Source organism: Cibotium barometz, chromosome 41, assembly GCF_041138505.1.
Source record: "Cibotium barometz isolate CiBa-2024 chromosome 41, ASM4113850v1, whole genome shotgun sequence".
NCBI classification, from domain to species: Eukaryota; Viridiplantae; Streptophyta; class Polypodiopsida; order Cyatheales; family Cibotiaceae; genus Cibotium; species Cibotium barometz.
This window is the reverse complement of record NC_141086.1, coordinates 30102350-30116049: the sequence shown is the minus strand read 5'-3', so window position 1 is coordinate 30116049 and position 13700 is coordinate 30102350. Positions and strand designations below refer to the sequence as shown.

The 13700-nt window shown below is 38.7% G+C and overlaps 1 protein-coding gene across 1 annotated transcript; it reads right to left on the bottom strand.

The window, feature by feature from the left end:
• Window positions 1–296: 296 nt before the first annotated feature.
• On the bottom strand, window positions 297–2615 carry LOC147614845 (G-type lectin S-receptor-like serine/threonine-protein kinase SD2-5). Its single transcript, XM_086779992.1, has one exon. It carries the CDS (start codon window positions 2613–2615, stop codon window positions 297–299), a length of 2319 nt encoding a protein of 772 aa, XP_086636118.1.
• Window positions 2616–13700: the final 11085 nt, after the last annotated feature.

The following is a 13700-nucleotide window of genomic DNA, read 5'->3' as shown; positions in this document are numbered from 1 at the left end:
GTAGAAGATGAGACACAGACGTTAAGGGTGCCCTTAAAAATCTGTAAGGCAGGAGTATGATGTTTCTATAAAAGCAGTTACAGTATTATATATAAAAGCAATTACAGTATTATATATAAATGTTTCCACACACACACACACACACACACACACACACACACACACACACACACACACATACATATACATATACATATATATACACAAATATGATAGTATTAAATATAATTGTTTTAAAATATACATGTACAGAAATATGTGATGTGAAATTTAGCTAGTCTGAGGCTACCTGCTTGTTAATTATTGTGACTTGTCGAGGACGTGTGGGAACCTTGTAGGTACTGGCAGATGCTGGATTTGACACGAGACTGGGAGTAGGCTACAGTGGAGAAGGGGGCGTCCTCTAGTGGGATGCTTGATCCCTCCAGCCATTGCACCATTGTTCCAGCTGAAGGCCTCAAGCTGGGTTTCTCCTGGATGCACCACAATGCCACCTCTATCACCCTGCCAGCTTCTTTAGCGCAGAAGGCCCCCTGCAGCCTCTTGTCCACCAACTCCAGCTTCCTCCCCTCCTCACACTTCTTGGCGGCCCAGCTCGCAAAATGCCATTGTTCCTCGTCTTCTTCCACCCCTGGTTGAATACTCCCTTGAGGTTGGTCTTCACTACTAGCAATATTTGCCGCCATCAGCAATGCCAAGTCTATGTTTTTCCGCACGCCCACCATCTCTAGCAACACCATGCCTAAGCTATAGATGTCACATTTCTTGCTAATAGGTGCCACGCACCAAAACATCTCTGGAGCTATGTAGCCATGAGTTCCCCTTAGGGCAGTCACCACGTGAGATGCATCCCTAGCCATGAGCTTGGCCAAGCCAAAATTGGCCAGCTTGGGCTCGAAGTCCTCATCTAGGAGGATGTTCTGGGGTTTGATGTGGAGGTGCAGGATGGTCTGTGAGCAACCTTCATGTAGGTAGGCCACGCTCTTGGCTATGCCTAGCGCCACTTTGAAGCGGCTGGCCCAATCGAGAAATTGCTCAGCCTCGAAGAGCCAGCGATCAAGAGAGCCCCTGCCTATGTACTCGTAGACCAGCATCTGATGGGATGTCTCCCAACAGAAGCCCAGAAGCTGCACAATGTTGAAGTGGCTGGTTCTACCCATGGTGGCCACCTCTGTCAAAAATCCCTTGGACATGTCGCCTCGGAGGATGATGTCGAGCTTCTTCACTGCTATTTGCTTGCCACCATCGGGAAGAGCACCAGCATACACTGAACCCATCCCGCCTGCGCCCAACAATTTGTTAAACCCATGCGTTGCCTTGTGCAATTCTTTGAAAGAAAACCTAGTGGTTAATGTACTGGGCAAATTGAGCGTCTCATCCCCACCAAGGCTACTGCTGTTGAACTTGATGCCCGCACCTCTTCTAATGAATCTCCTGCAGCCATACAAAGCCAGAGCTGCTACACAGGCAACTGAAATGGCAGAGGCGGAAGCTAGGAGCACAATTACAGTCCGGCTCAGACGATGTGCCATTGGTACTGGATCTAATGTATCTGGATTATAATAGCAACTAGTGCTATTAAGTGTGCCGATGGGCTCTGAAACCGAAGCTTGGACAGCATAGAAGCGAAGTCGGCCATCGTCCTCCAGGCGCATCAGATCCGCCGACGAAGGCAAACGACAGTCCACTAAGAGATGTTGTTCATCTCCAAACAATGAGAATGAGAGGCCGAAAGTATCAAGGACTGCATGCGCAGAATTTGTAATATGGCGGGAAAGCTGCTGGATACTCTTGTCAGAAGTGTTGTTGGGCGAAGGGATTACCCAAATTGAGAAGTTAACTGCCCCTGCAAGACCTACGAGAGAGAAGACAAGGCCCCGTGTTTCCATGGCTAAGGAGTAGAGGGAATTGTTGCTGGTGAGACTCATGCCCAAACTCAAGTTCTGCGAGAGCACCAAGGTGTCGGTGGGATGTTGGAAGCTCTGCCAGAGGGTGCGGTTAGCGGAGTCGAGGATTACTAGATTGCCGGAGTCCTGCAGCTCCATGGCGGCCATATTGTCAGCGCCCACGCTCCACACGAGGGTGCCGTCTGCATCTCGCAGCTCCAGCTGCGCCTTGGCCTTGCCTACGGCGAGTGATGCCTCGACGGACGCAAGAGAGTGCCCTGGATTGGCTCTCCACACCGGCGCCATTATAAAGGTGTCCCCTCTAATTATGAAGACCACAGTGCCTGCTGCGTCGTTTCTTCCCTTGATAGATACAGAGGCAAATTCGACCGTATCGCCAGCTGTGGGAGGCGCCCCTAGACAGACACAAAGGTAGATATCAGAGACGTCGTGATCGACGTCGTTCTGATTGGTGCACATCCCTAACGAAAAACCTTTGGAGCCGTTAAAAAACGATTGCGAGTCCAGGAATGGAAAAGAATAGCCATTGTTGCTGGGGTTGGGAAGCCTGCAGTAGTATTGAAAATGGAAGCCACGGACAGGTGAAAGCCTGTAGCTAGTGCTATTCGCTGCTGTGGCTGTGGCTGGGCCAAACAAGTTATGGTGAGATGCAAAGTCAGAAGAAGAAGAAGAAGAAGAACAAGCAATAGCCACACTTCTAACGCCCATGGGTACTAAGCCCACTTCTAACGCCAAACTTTTTACAAAAAATGATTTTTTTTCAATGATTTTTTTTTCTTTGAACGGTTGGATTGACTTAACGAAAAGCTTGACTTAACGAAAAGCTTGGATTGACTTAACGAAAAGCTTGACTCCCGAGTCCCCACAAAGTCCTCCCCAACACTAAGAAAAAAAATGTTGGATTGAGTGAACCAAAAGCTTGACTCCCGACTCTCCACAAAGTCCTCTAAAGGAGAAAGGATATTTTTTTAATTTTTATACATATTTTTTACACATGCCTAAATGAATTGGGGCTCACAATTAGTTGTCACCATCAAGTCATTTGCTCATTGAATGAGTATATATATATATATATATATACCTATGTATATGTATATGTATGTGTGTATAGGAGAGTTTCATATTTTGAACTTTTTAAAAGGAACGGTTCTTTTCCACAAGGCTACATGCATTGGGGCTCACAATTAGTTGTCACCACCCATCAATCATTGAATGAGTTTCTTATATATATAAACACACACACACATATATTAAAGAGTTTCTCATTTGCTCATTTGTTTTCCCTAGCACACACACACAAAAAAAAATATTATATTATGTGCACGTGTATGGAAGAGAGAACACACACACATACATATATATTTATTTATTTATAGGTATGTATATATGTATATATAAATAAATCTATATGTATGCCAACATAAACACATGCATGTGCATGCACACAACGCAACACACACACACACACATACACAGATTTTCACTGTATTTGTCTTAATAATCATTATTGTATAGTGGTTTTTTACACATTGATTTGTTATATAGAAATAATGTACTATATATACTAATATTTTACTATATACATTACTATGCAATAATTTATTGATTAGTGATTACTATATAGCAATATTTTACTATATAGCTTGCTATTTAGGAAAAGTTACCTAAATCAATTACTATGCAGTGAATACTTGACTTTTATTATATAGAAACTTTTTAGTACATAGTTTTTACATATAGTGATTTATTGCTAGTTTATTTCCTACATGGCAAGTGTTTTCCTAGAATGAAGAATTAGAAAGTGTTCCATTTTTTCCAGATCCATAATTTTACTAGATACGTTCATTTTTTCTAGTGAACTATCTAGCAAAATGTTTTTTTTAACTATATAGGAATGTGTAGAGCATCGAACTAGTAAAGTTTGTGGGCCTTCCTAGAGAAACACAAAGGTAGAAATCAAAGATGCTCTGATCGATGCGTCGATTGGTGCATATCCCCAAAAAAAAACCTTTTCAGCCATTAGAAAACGAGCGAGAATGTGAATGGGAAAAAATAGCCATTGTTGGGGGTTGAGAGACTCTAGAATTGTTAATGAAAATGGAAACCAAGGAGAGGTTAAATCTTGCAACTAGTGGTATTCGTTGTTGCTGGGCCAAACAAATCATAGTGAGATGCCAAGTTAGAAGAGTAGCAAGAAACAAAATGAGGGGTGCTTGGAGATGAAATGAGGCCATTGTTGCTCACTATCCCCTAGTAGAGAAGCTGGAGAGAAGCTTAGCATTGAAAAGTTATATTAAAATGTAATAAAATTACAAGGTGCATTTTACCTCAAATTCACCCATTTATTTTGAAGTAAAGGATGAGCAATGAAAATTTAGTGGAGAGGAGACCCCTTTGAAGTTTTCCACCCATATAAATCGAAGCTTGAAAGGGGTTGTGTGAGGAGCATCTCTAACCCATTAAAAACTTGAAAAATGTCAACAAAACTACACTTCCACCTATAGTACTTATGCCTCTCCATAAGTAAAGATCCAATAGCATACGTGAGAAGATCCAAAAGCTTGACTCTCGAGTCCTCACAAAAGCTGCAAATTTAGCCATTTATTTCGAAGTAAAGGATGGGCAAGCAGCAAAAATTCAATTGAGACACCATAAGTAAAGATCCATAATACAAGCAATATCCACAAAATCAATAATTTTATTTTATTTTTAACGGTTGGATTGACTAAACCCAAATCTTGACTCCCGAGTCTCCACAAAGTCCTCTAAGACTAAGAAAAAACTGTTGGATTGAGTGAACCAAAAGCTTGAATCCCAAGTCTCCACAAAGTCCTCTAAGACAAAGAAAAAACCTACCTCCACAGGTGTACCTTTACAAACTCCTCTAAGACTTAGAAAAAACCCACCTACCAGTTGTACCTTCTATATATATATATTACTTGTAACCTACCATGTGGCAAGCAAAGGAGACCTGTGACTTGGCAAGACAAGGAGAGATCTTTCACATAAAGGAGAAAGGAGATTTTTTTTAAATTTTATACATATTTTTTACACATGCCTAAATGAATTGGGGCTCACAAAATTAGTTGTCACCATCAAGTCATGTGCTCATTGAATGAGTATATATATATGTATATGTATATGTATATGTATATGTATATGTATATGTATATGTGCATGTGTATGTGTATGTGTATGTGTATGTATATGTATATATATATGTATATATATGTATGTGTGTATAGGAGAGTTTCACATTTTTGAACTTTTTAAAAGGAAGGTTCTTTTCCACAAGCCTAGATGCATTGGGACTCACAATTAGTTCACCATCAATCATTGAATGAGTTTCTTATATATATAAACACACACACACACATTAAAGAGTTTCTCATTTGCTCATTTATTTTCCCTAGCACACATAGATGCACACACACACACACACAAATAATATTATATTATGTGCACATGTGTGGGAGAGAGAACACACACACACACAGAGAGATACATATATTTATTTATTTAGGTATGTATATACGTATATATAAATAGATCTATATGTCTGCCAACATAAACACGTGCATGTGCGCATACACAACGCACCACACACACACACACACAAAAAAACACATGCACACACACTCGCATGCATGTGCACATACAAAAATATGCACACTTACATCCACACACTTACTCAACCTCACACATACACATACATGCATATTAACTTACATATATAATGACTCCTCACAAAATCTTCCAAGACCAAGAAAAAAACCACCTACCTGCATAGTTGCACATTTACATTAAAGATGAAAGATTGGCAGTAGACTCCAAGTAAACAATACTTAGTCTAAGGACATTGGTTAGTTGATGTTCTTCCTTTTCACACACTCCACAGATAGGCAGGGGATACGCCCACCAGTAGTGCCTAGTCACATGGCGAAGTTTCATAAAAAAGTCGACCACCAACATGTAAGTGCTTTGAGGAGTTAATTCATGGATTTTTATATTTTGTAATGAAGAGAATCCATGGCTCTAATACCAATGCAATGAAGAGAATTCATAGCTCTGATACCAATGCAATGAAGAGAATCCATGCTTCTAATACTAATGCAATGAAGGGACGTAGGGGTTTGCACTCATTAGCATGGAGTACACACATGTCCCACTCAACTTAGGGAGTAGCACCTAGACATGGAAAGATTTTCATGAATCAGCCATGAAAGATTGGGCATAACCTCCAAGAAGACAAAATATCCATCATATCAAATGATGGTAAAAGGCTACAATAGCCTAGACCAAGGTCACTTATATAGTGCCTAGCCATTTCACATTGGTTAATAAATATGCCAATGCCCCAAATCTATGCTCAAGGGACCTAAGGTCCATGTGCCTAGCCCATACATGTGGATGTGCATATATAATTGCTTCATTACATATTTCCATGTTTTCCATTATTTATGAATTCTCTTAGATGGGTTTAGATTGGGACACCTTTCTAAATCCGGGTGATTATAGCTTGCTTTACGTGTATATGGGTTACTATACATGCGTGGGAGTATTAGTTACATCAACTTAATATTATGATTCTCGTATGGTTATTTGTATTTTTATCAATTTATTTATTACTTGATTGGTATAGTTGATATAAGTGTACATCCTTGGATTGAATAATGGAGGCGAGGTGGTAGTGTGGTCAAGAATATTTTGAGACACTAGATTTTGGGTGTCGACAAATATTATTTGATTTTGTGACAATGCACAACATCATTATTTCATTTTGGATATTAACCATATTTATTATCAATGTATATATTTATTGGGACATATGAAACCTCCCATGTACATATTTGATTTTACAAGAGATAAAAATATTTATAAAGTTCAAGGTTTCCACCTATTTTTAAGTAGATTGGCTTGCACATCCAATAAAGCAAGCTATTTTTTAAGAAGTCGACTTATTTGTAAAAGTGGACACTATTTTGAGCCCATAAGTTATTTCAAGCAATATAACTTAAATACACCAAGACTCAAATGTGGGCTTTGTGTGAAATCAAATTGGACCCAATTTTGTGTTATGTGTAATTTTTATTTTATGCTCTGTGATTTATACTTTGCAATTATTCTAGTGAGTTCTTTTCACCCTCCAACATTGGGATCAGAGCCAAGATTGATAGCAAAGTTTGAAGGTGGTGAAGAACTAGAAGATAAAGAAGCTTTGAAATTTACGAGAAGGTAGTTTTTCACTCATAAATTGCCAACCAAAGGTGAAGGTTCATTTAAGAAGTCTTGTTTTTATCTATTGGATAACCAAAATCCATGTTTCGTTTATCCACAAGTCAAAGAAAGGTAGAAAACCACTTTCCAAAACCATAAAAAATCTAAAAGTGGTTTATCTGTTTTCTTTCTATTCGACACCACAGATTTGTTTGCCTTTCATCTACAATCTCCAAAACCATTGTTATTATAGTTTTTAGTCCAATATCATCATCCTCCATCTTCCAATGATGCACAGTGCAAATTGCATCCTAAAGTATTTTGTTGATTTCTCTGCACACAATCGTCAGTCAATTTTTTAATTATTTTTGAAGCCTTAAGACTATTAAAGCTTTTAAGCTTTAATAGCTCAAAGCTTTAGAGCTTTTTAAAAAAACTTAAAACAATACAAAACTTCTCTTAAAGCATTTGAAAAGCTTTCAAGCCTCTATTTTTTTAAATCTCTATTCTATAATCCAATTGTAGCCTTGCAAATTATTTTTTCTCTTTAATTTTTTTTAAATAAAAATAAAGAGCTTCATTTTGGCCTAAAAATCCCTACTTTACCTAAAATTGCTATTTTTGAGCCAAAAAAAGTTTTGCAGAGCTTTTGCAAGAAATTGGGTACATTTTTGACCACTTATATATGCCAATTTCAATGAAGCCACCAATAGGTAAATTATTTATTTTTTCTTTTTAAAACTAGCACACTTGAGATTTTTTTTTTTGCCGGAATATCTTGTATGCATTAGAATGACTCACCCATCACCTCACAATCCTTATTAACTATCCAAACTTCTTCGACTTCTGGTGGAATGTCTTTCACTCTTATATATTTGAACATAATTCTAACTTATTTGATGCATTACTATGCATCTTCAACGACAAACCTGAAGATGAATGGTCAAAGTCTCGGACACACAATCATGAAGCATGTCATGTCATGATCCCTATTGGCAACACTCACATATTTCATTCCAATAGTCAGTTTTATCAACTCATGGAACAACACGATTTTATTCGAGGATACAGAATTGATGATGATACCACCGTCACTCGTGAACACTTTACTCACATTATCTTTAATCTCACTTGTACCCTATAAAGATATTTGTCATGGTGTATATACATGTTATTAGAGGATTATAAAATAACACTTTTATTTTCTAGCGCATAAACCGCCCATTGAAGATGATAATCTTTTACTCCAATTTCTTATTCACATATCATTCCAACATAAAATCAATTCATAATAAATAAATACTCCTTTCTTGAATATATTCTTGTACTATTAATCCTTTTTGCTAGGAATTTCAATAACCACAAGAAAATGTAATATTTATTACATATATTTAGTAAAGTATAAAGGAGTTAAAGCATGCATAAAAGGTACCACTTTTCTCCTTTTTGAAAGGTGTAATTATTGAGGATGTAAAAGACACATTTTTAAATGTGGGAACGAATGTTTAGGAGTTCAAAAAACTTCATGATTTAAAAAACACTTCATGATGAAACATTACATGGTGGTTGTTTTAACTACTAGCGGCGGTGGGATGTGTCATCTCTCTCTCTCTCTCTCTCTCTCTTTATGTGTGTGTGTGTGTATGTGTATGTGTGTGTGTGTGATGCAAATTCACTAGAGAACTAGTGGGGTCCTAGATCTAACCACAGGAGGTGTGAGCTTTCTACATTTGTACTCCTTTATCAATGTTGTTTTGGGAGAATCACAACCTATTTTAATGAAGGAAAGAATACATATGATTCTCATGAATGAAAGGGAAAATAAAAAAGAAATAAGGAATGTAGAACAAACAACAGCTACACCTGTGGGAACTTGAGGAGGTGCAGAACATAAAAATAGCACTCTCTCTCTCTCTCTCTCTCTCTCTCTCTCGCTCTCTCTCTCTCTATGTAACATTAATTTAAATGGCTAATTCTTTTATGGTCTCATGATGGTTCTAATTGAGGCAATCAATCTTGATTCTTCGTCATGTTCTATGGTTTTCTATGCAAGGAATTGTGAGTAGTCTGCTAACTTTGAATATCCTTGTCTCACATGATTTTGATATACGGTCGATGAGTTGAACGCTGAGTATGGACTAAGCTTGATAGGAAAACTCCCAATACATCTCACTAACAAGGATATTCTAGAGCATGGTCATGTATTGATGAATGGTATTCACGTTAGAAGGATTCATCAGTTCGAAATCTTATGGAAATGAGAGGGGAATAGTGAGCTAGAGACAGAAGAGAGAGGGTTAAGGTGCTCCACAAAACACACAACCCCTTATCTAAAATTGCATGTATTTAAAAAAATCCAATATATACTCGCTCTTTGTTAAAAAAAGTATAAAAGATGCCTTTATTATTATGGTGTAGAAATTCGAGGAAAGATTCCTTTATTATTAACATTAATAAAGATCAAATTTATTATTTATTTTGTCTATTGCAAAAGTAGAGTACACCTCTCCCACTACTATAAATATAGAGATAACCTCCAAAGTACTTTGTTAATCACCATTGCCACCAAGCCTTGTTAGTAGAGTACACCACCCTAAACCCTACTTATCTCCACCAGTCCAGTTTCCTCCCCTCTTCGCACTTCTTTGTGGCCCAGCAGCTCGCAAAATGCCACCACTGGTTAAATACTCCCTTGAGGTTGCTCTTCCCTACTAGCTACATTTTTCGCCATCAACAATGCCAAGTCTATCTACCATCTTTGGCTCAAAATCCTTATCTAGGAGGATGTTATGGGGTTTGATGGTGAGCTGCAAGATGGTCTGTGAGAAACCTTCATGTAGATGGCTAGCCCCTTGGCTAGGAGAGACAACTTGAGGGCAAGAGAGATTGATTCTCAATGCCGAGAAGAGAGACTATACTTTATCATCAGCATCACAACTCTAAAATTTTGGCCTCTTCACCAACATAACCCTCGGCCTCTCTATCATCATCACCACCACTTCACCAATAGAAAGAACTCGCCACTTCATGCCTAGCAACTGGCCTTCCAACTTCATAGCGAGCCACACAAGCCACACCTTCTCCAACTACATAACTCTCGGTCCCACCGTGATAGGGTTCAACCGCTTCACTAACACGAACCGGCCCACCTTCAATACTTTTCCCATCCTCCTGCAAAACATCATCACCAACCTCACCAAGCTAACCAACCTCCATTGGCATACCAACACAACACCACCAACCACAGCATGCCACCCCTAGCTTCTCCAACAGCCACTCGGCACTTCTAGTCAAGCAATTGGCAACGTAGCCACGTCACTGGTCTACTTGCAATGCACCTGACCACACTAAGCCATCCTCCCGATGACTTTAAGGCATCAACACACTTTAGAGAGAGAGAGAGAGAGGGTGCATGTGCATGTGCATGTGTGTGCACTTGACCACACTAAGCCATCCTCCCGATGACTTTAAGGCATCAACACACTTTAGAGAGAGAGAGAGAGAGAGAGGGTGCATGTGCATGTGTGTGGTGTGTGTGTGTGTGTGTGTGTGTGTGTGTGAGAGAGAGAGAGAGAGAGAGAGAGAGAGAGAGAGAGATTACATGTAAGATGCATTTATTTGAGAGTGAGAACACCTCACTCTCAAATAAATGTAAGATGCATCATGAGCACACCTCACCATGCATCCCCGCCCTTTAATATTTAATCTAAATTAAAATTTAACTTATTGAACTTATATATGTATGTGCGTGCGTGCGTGCGTGCGTGCGTGCGTGTGTGTGTGTATATATATATATATATGCATGCATGCATGTATGTGTGTGTGCGTGCGTGCGTGCGTGTGTGTGTGTGTGTGTATATATATATATATATATGCATGCATGCATGCATGTATGTGTGTGTGTGTGTATGTATGTATGTATAGATATATGTGTCTTAGAAATATAATCAAATCTATAATTTTATATAATTTGTATCTGCATGTATGTTTGTTTGTGTGTGTGTGTGTGCGCGTGTGCATGCAGAGACAGAGAGACAGAGAGAGAGAGAGAATAAAAGTACATTTTAAAAAATTATAAATATAAATACAAATAAAATATGAACTTCATAAGGTAAAATATAATTATATAATAAATAAATACAAATATACAAAATAAAAAAACTAAATATACAATAATGATATATAAATCAATATGCATATAGTAAATATATAATAATACTATTATATATAAACACATTCACACACACATACGTACACGTACACACAGTCGCACACATGAATGTGGAAGGGGTGGTGTGTGTGTGTGTGTGTGTGTGTGTGTGAGAGAGAGAGAGAGAGAGAGAGAGAGAGAGAGAGAGAGAGTTTCTATGTATGTGTGCGAGAGAGTGTATACGAGATGATGTGAGAAGAGAGAGTGCATGTGCACATGTATGTGTATAAGAGAGGGTTATGTCTATGCATATGACAAAGACATAGAGAGAATGCATGTGAGAGAGACACACACATACATGTATCTATGAGAGTCATAAATATATGCGTCTATGTGAGAGGCACACATATATGCGTCTATGTGAGAGTCATACATATATGCGTCTATGTGAGAGTCACACATAGACACATGAACACATGTATACATATACATAGACACATGCACACACGTATACATACACATGGACATACGCACATATACACACGTATACATACACATGCACACATGCACACGTATGCATACACGTGCACACAAACAACTGCACACACATGCAAATATGCACATATGCATACACAAATGTGCAATACACACACACACACACACACACACACACACACACACATGTCCCAACATTTCTACATCATGAAAAATATAAGGTGAAAACTGTAAAAATTGGTTTTGCATATTTTTAAATTTTTTGTAGAATGGATTTTCACTAAAGGAAAAAGGAGAGGTAGATAAGTTGTTGATTTTTGGTAAACAATAGTCTATCTATGAGAAAGTAAATGATTTTCCAACCTTGGATGCTATCGTACATTCAATGCAGGGAGTCAACCTATGCAATGGCCAAAGTTAATTAGTTGCAAGCCTGGTCGAAGAGTGCCAAACTAGCCCTCTCCTTATTGTGGCAAATATTGGTTTCACTAAGCAACCTAATTCAAATGTTTAACGATGTACTCACTATTTTGCATGGTGTAAATTGGTGCACTTTTATGACCTAATGTGGCCACATTACCCAAATGAACTCCATACCATTTCATGTTGTTTTTCTTTTATCTTTTTTTTGAGAGCATGCCAGATAAAATTAAGCATGCCATCTATACCAAGCCATGAATGTCATGCTAAATATCATTAATATACAACCCCCAAAAAAAAGCTGAATTGATCCATACCCTTGCAACCTCAAGGCCTTACACTACCAATTCTAATTTACAAATCCGATAGATCCATCGCGTTATTCACATAGTCTTTCTTGCTATGGAAAAAAAATATACAATATGTGAGGCACATGCATTAGGAGATGTGATGTAAAATAATATATGTGATGTAAATTTCACAAGGATTACAATTGGGCAATGCTTATACTCTACCATGTTTTCTTTTTTTTTAGAGACTTACTATGAGACTCAAGCCCTAGAGGACCTCTTATTCAGCAGGATTTAGTCAAGAGAAAGTGTGCTCCAAAGGGGTGATTTGTAAAGCTTGACCTAAAACTCTCAGCTAGTATAAGAAGACCAAACAAGAAAAACTTTTTTTGTTATTGTGGAGCGCCCCAATGGAGGAAGACTTGATATCAAAGTGTGGGCTAAAGGAGATGAGTTGGTTGGTGAATCTTCAAAAGGGGCTCTTGTCTTTACCCTTTTGCACTTTGGCATGCAACTGGGTATCAATGGAGACGGGACCAATCATCCTTTAGAGCAGAAGATGAGACACAGACATTGAGGGTGCCCTTAAAAATCTGTAAGGCAGTAGTATGACGTATCTATAAAAGCAGTTATAGTACTATATATAAATGTTTCAAAACACACACACACACACACACACACACACACATATACACACACACAGACATATACATATACATATATATACACAAATATGTGGTCAAATTTAGCTAGTCCGGGGCTACCTACTTGTTAATTATTGTGACTTGTTGAGGACGTGTGGGAGCCCTGAAGGTACTGGGAGATGTTGGATTTCACACGAGACTGGGAGTAGGCTACAGTGGAAAAGGGGGGGGTCCTCTAGTGGGATGCTTAATCCCTCCAGCCATTGCACCATTGTTCGAGCTGAAGGCCTCAAGCTGGGTTTCTCTTGGGGATGCACCACAACGCCACCTCTATCATCCTGCCAACTTCTTCAATGTAGAAGGTCCCCAGCAGCCGCTTGTTCACTAGCTTTAGCTTCCTCCCCTCCTCGCACTTCTCGGCGGTCCAGCTCGCAAAATGCTATTGTTCCTCATCTTCTTCCACCACTGGTTGAATACTCCCCTGAGGTAGATCTTCAGTACTAGCTGCATTTTCTGCCACCATCAGCAATGCCAAGTCTATGTTTTTCCACCCGCCCACCATCTCTAGCAACACCAT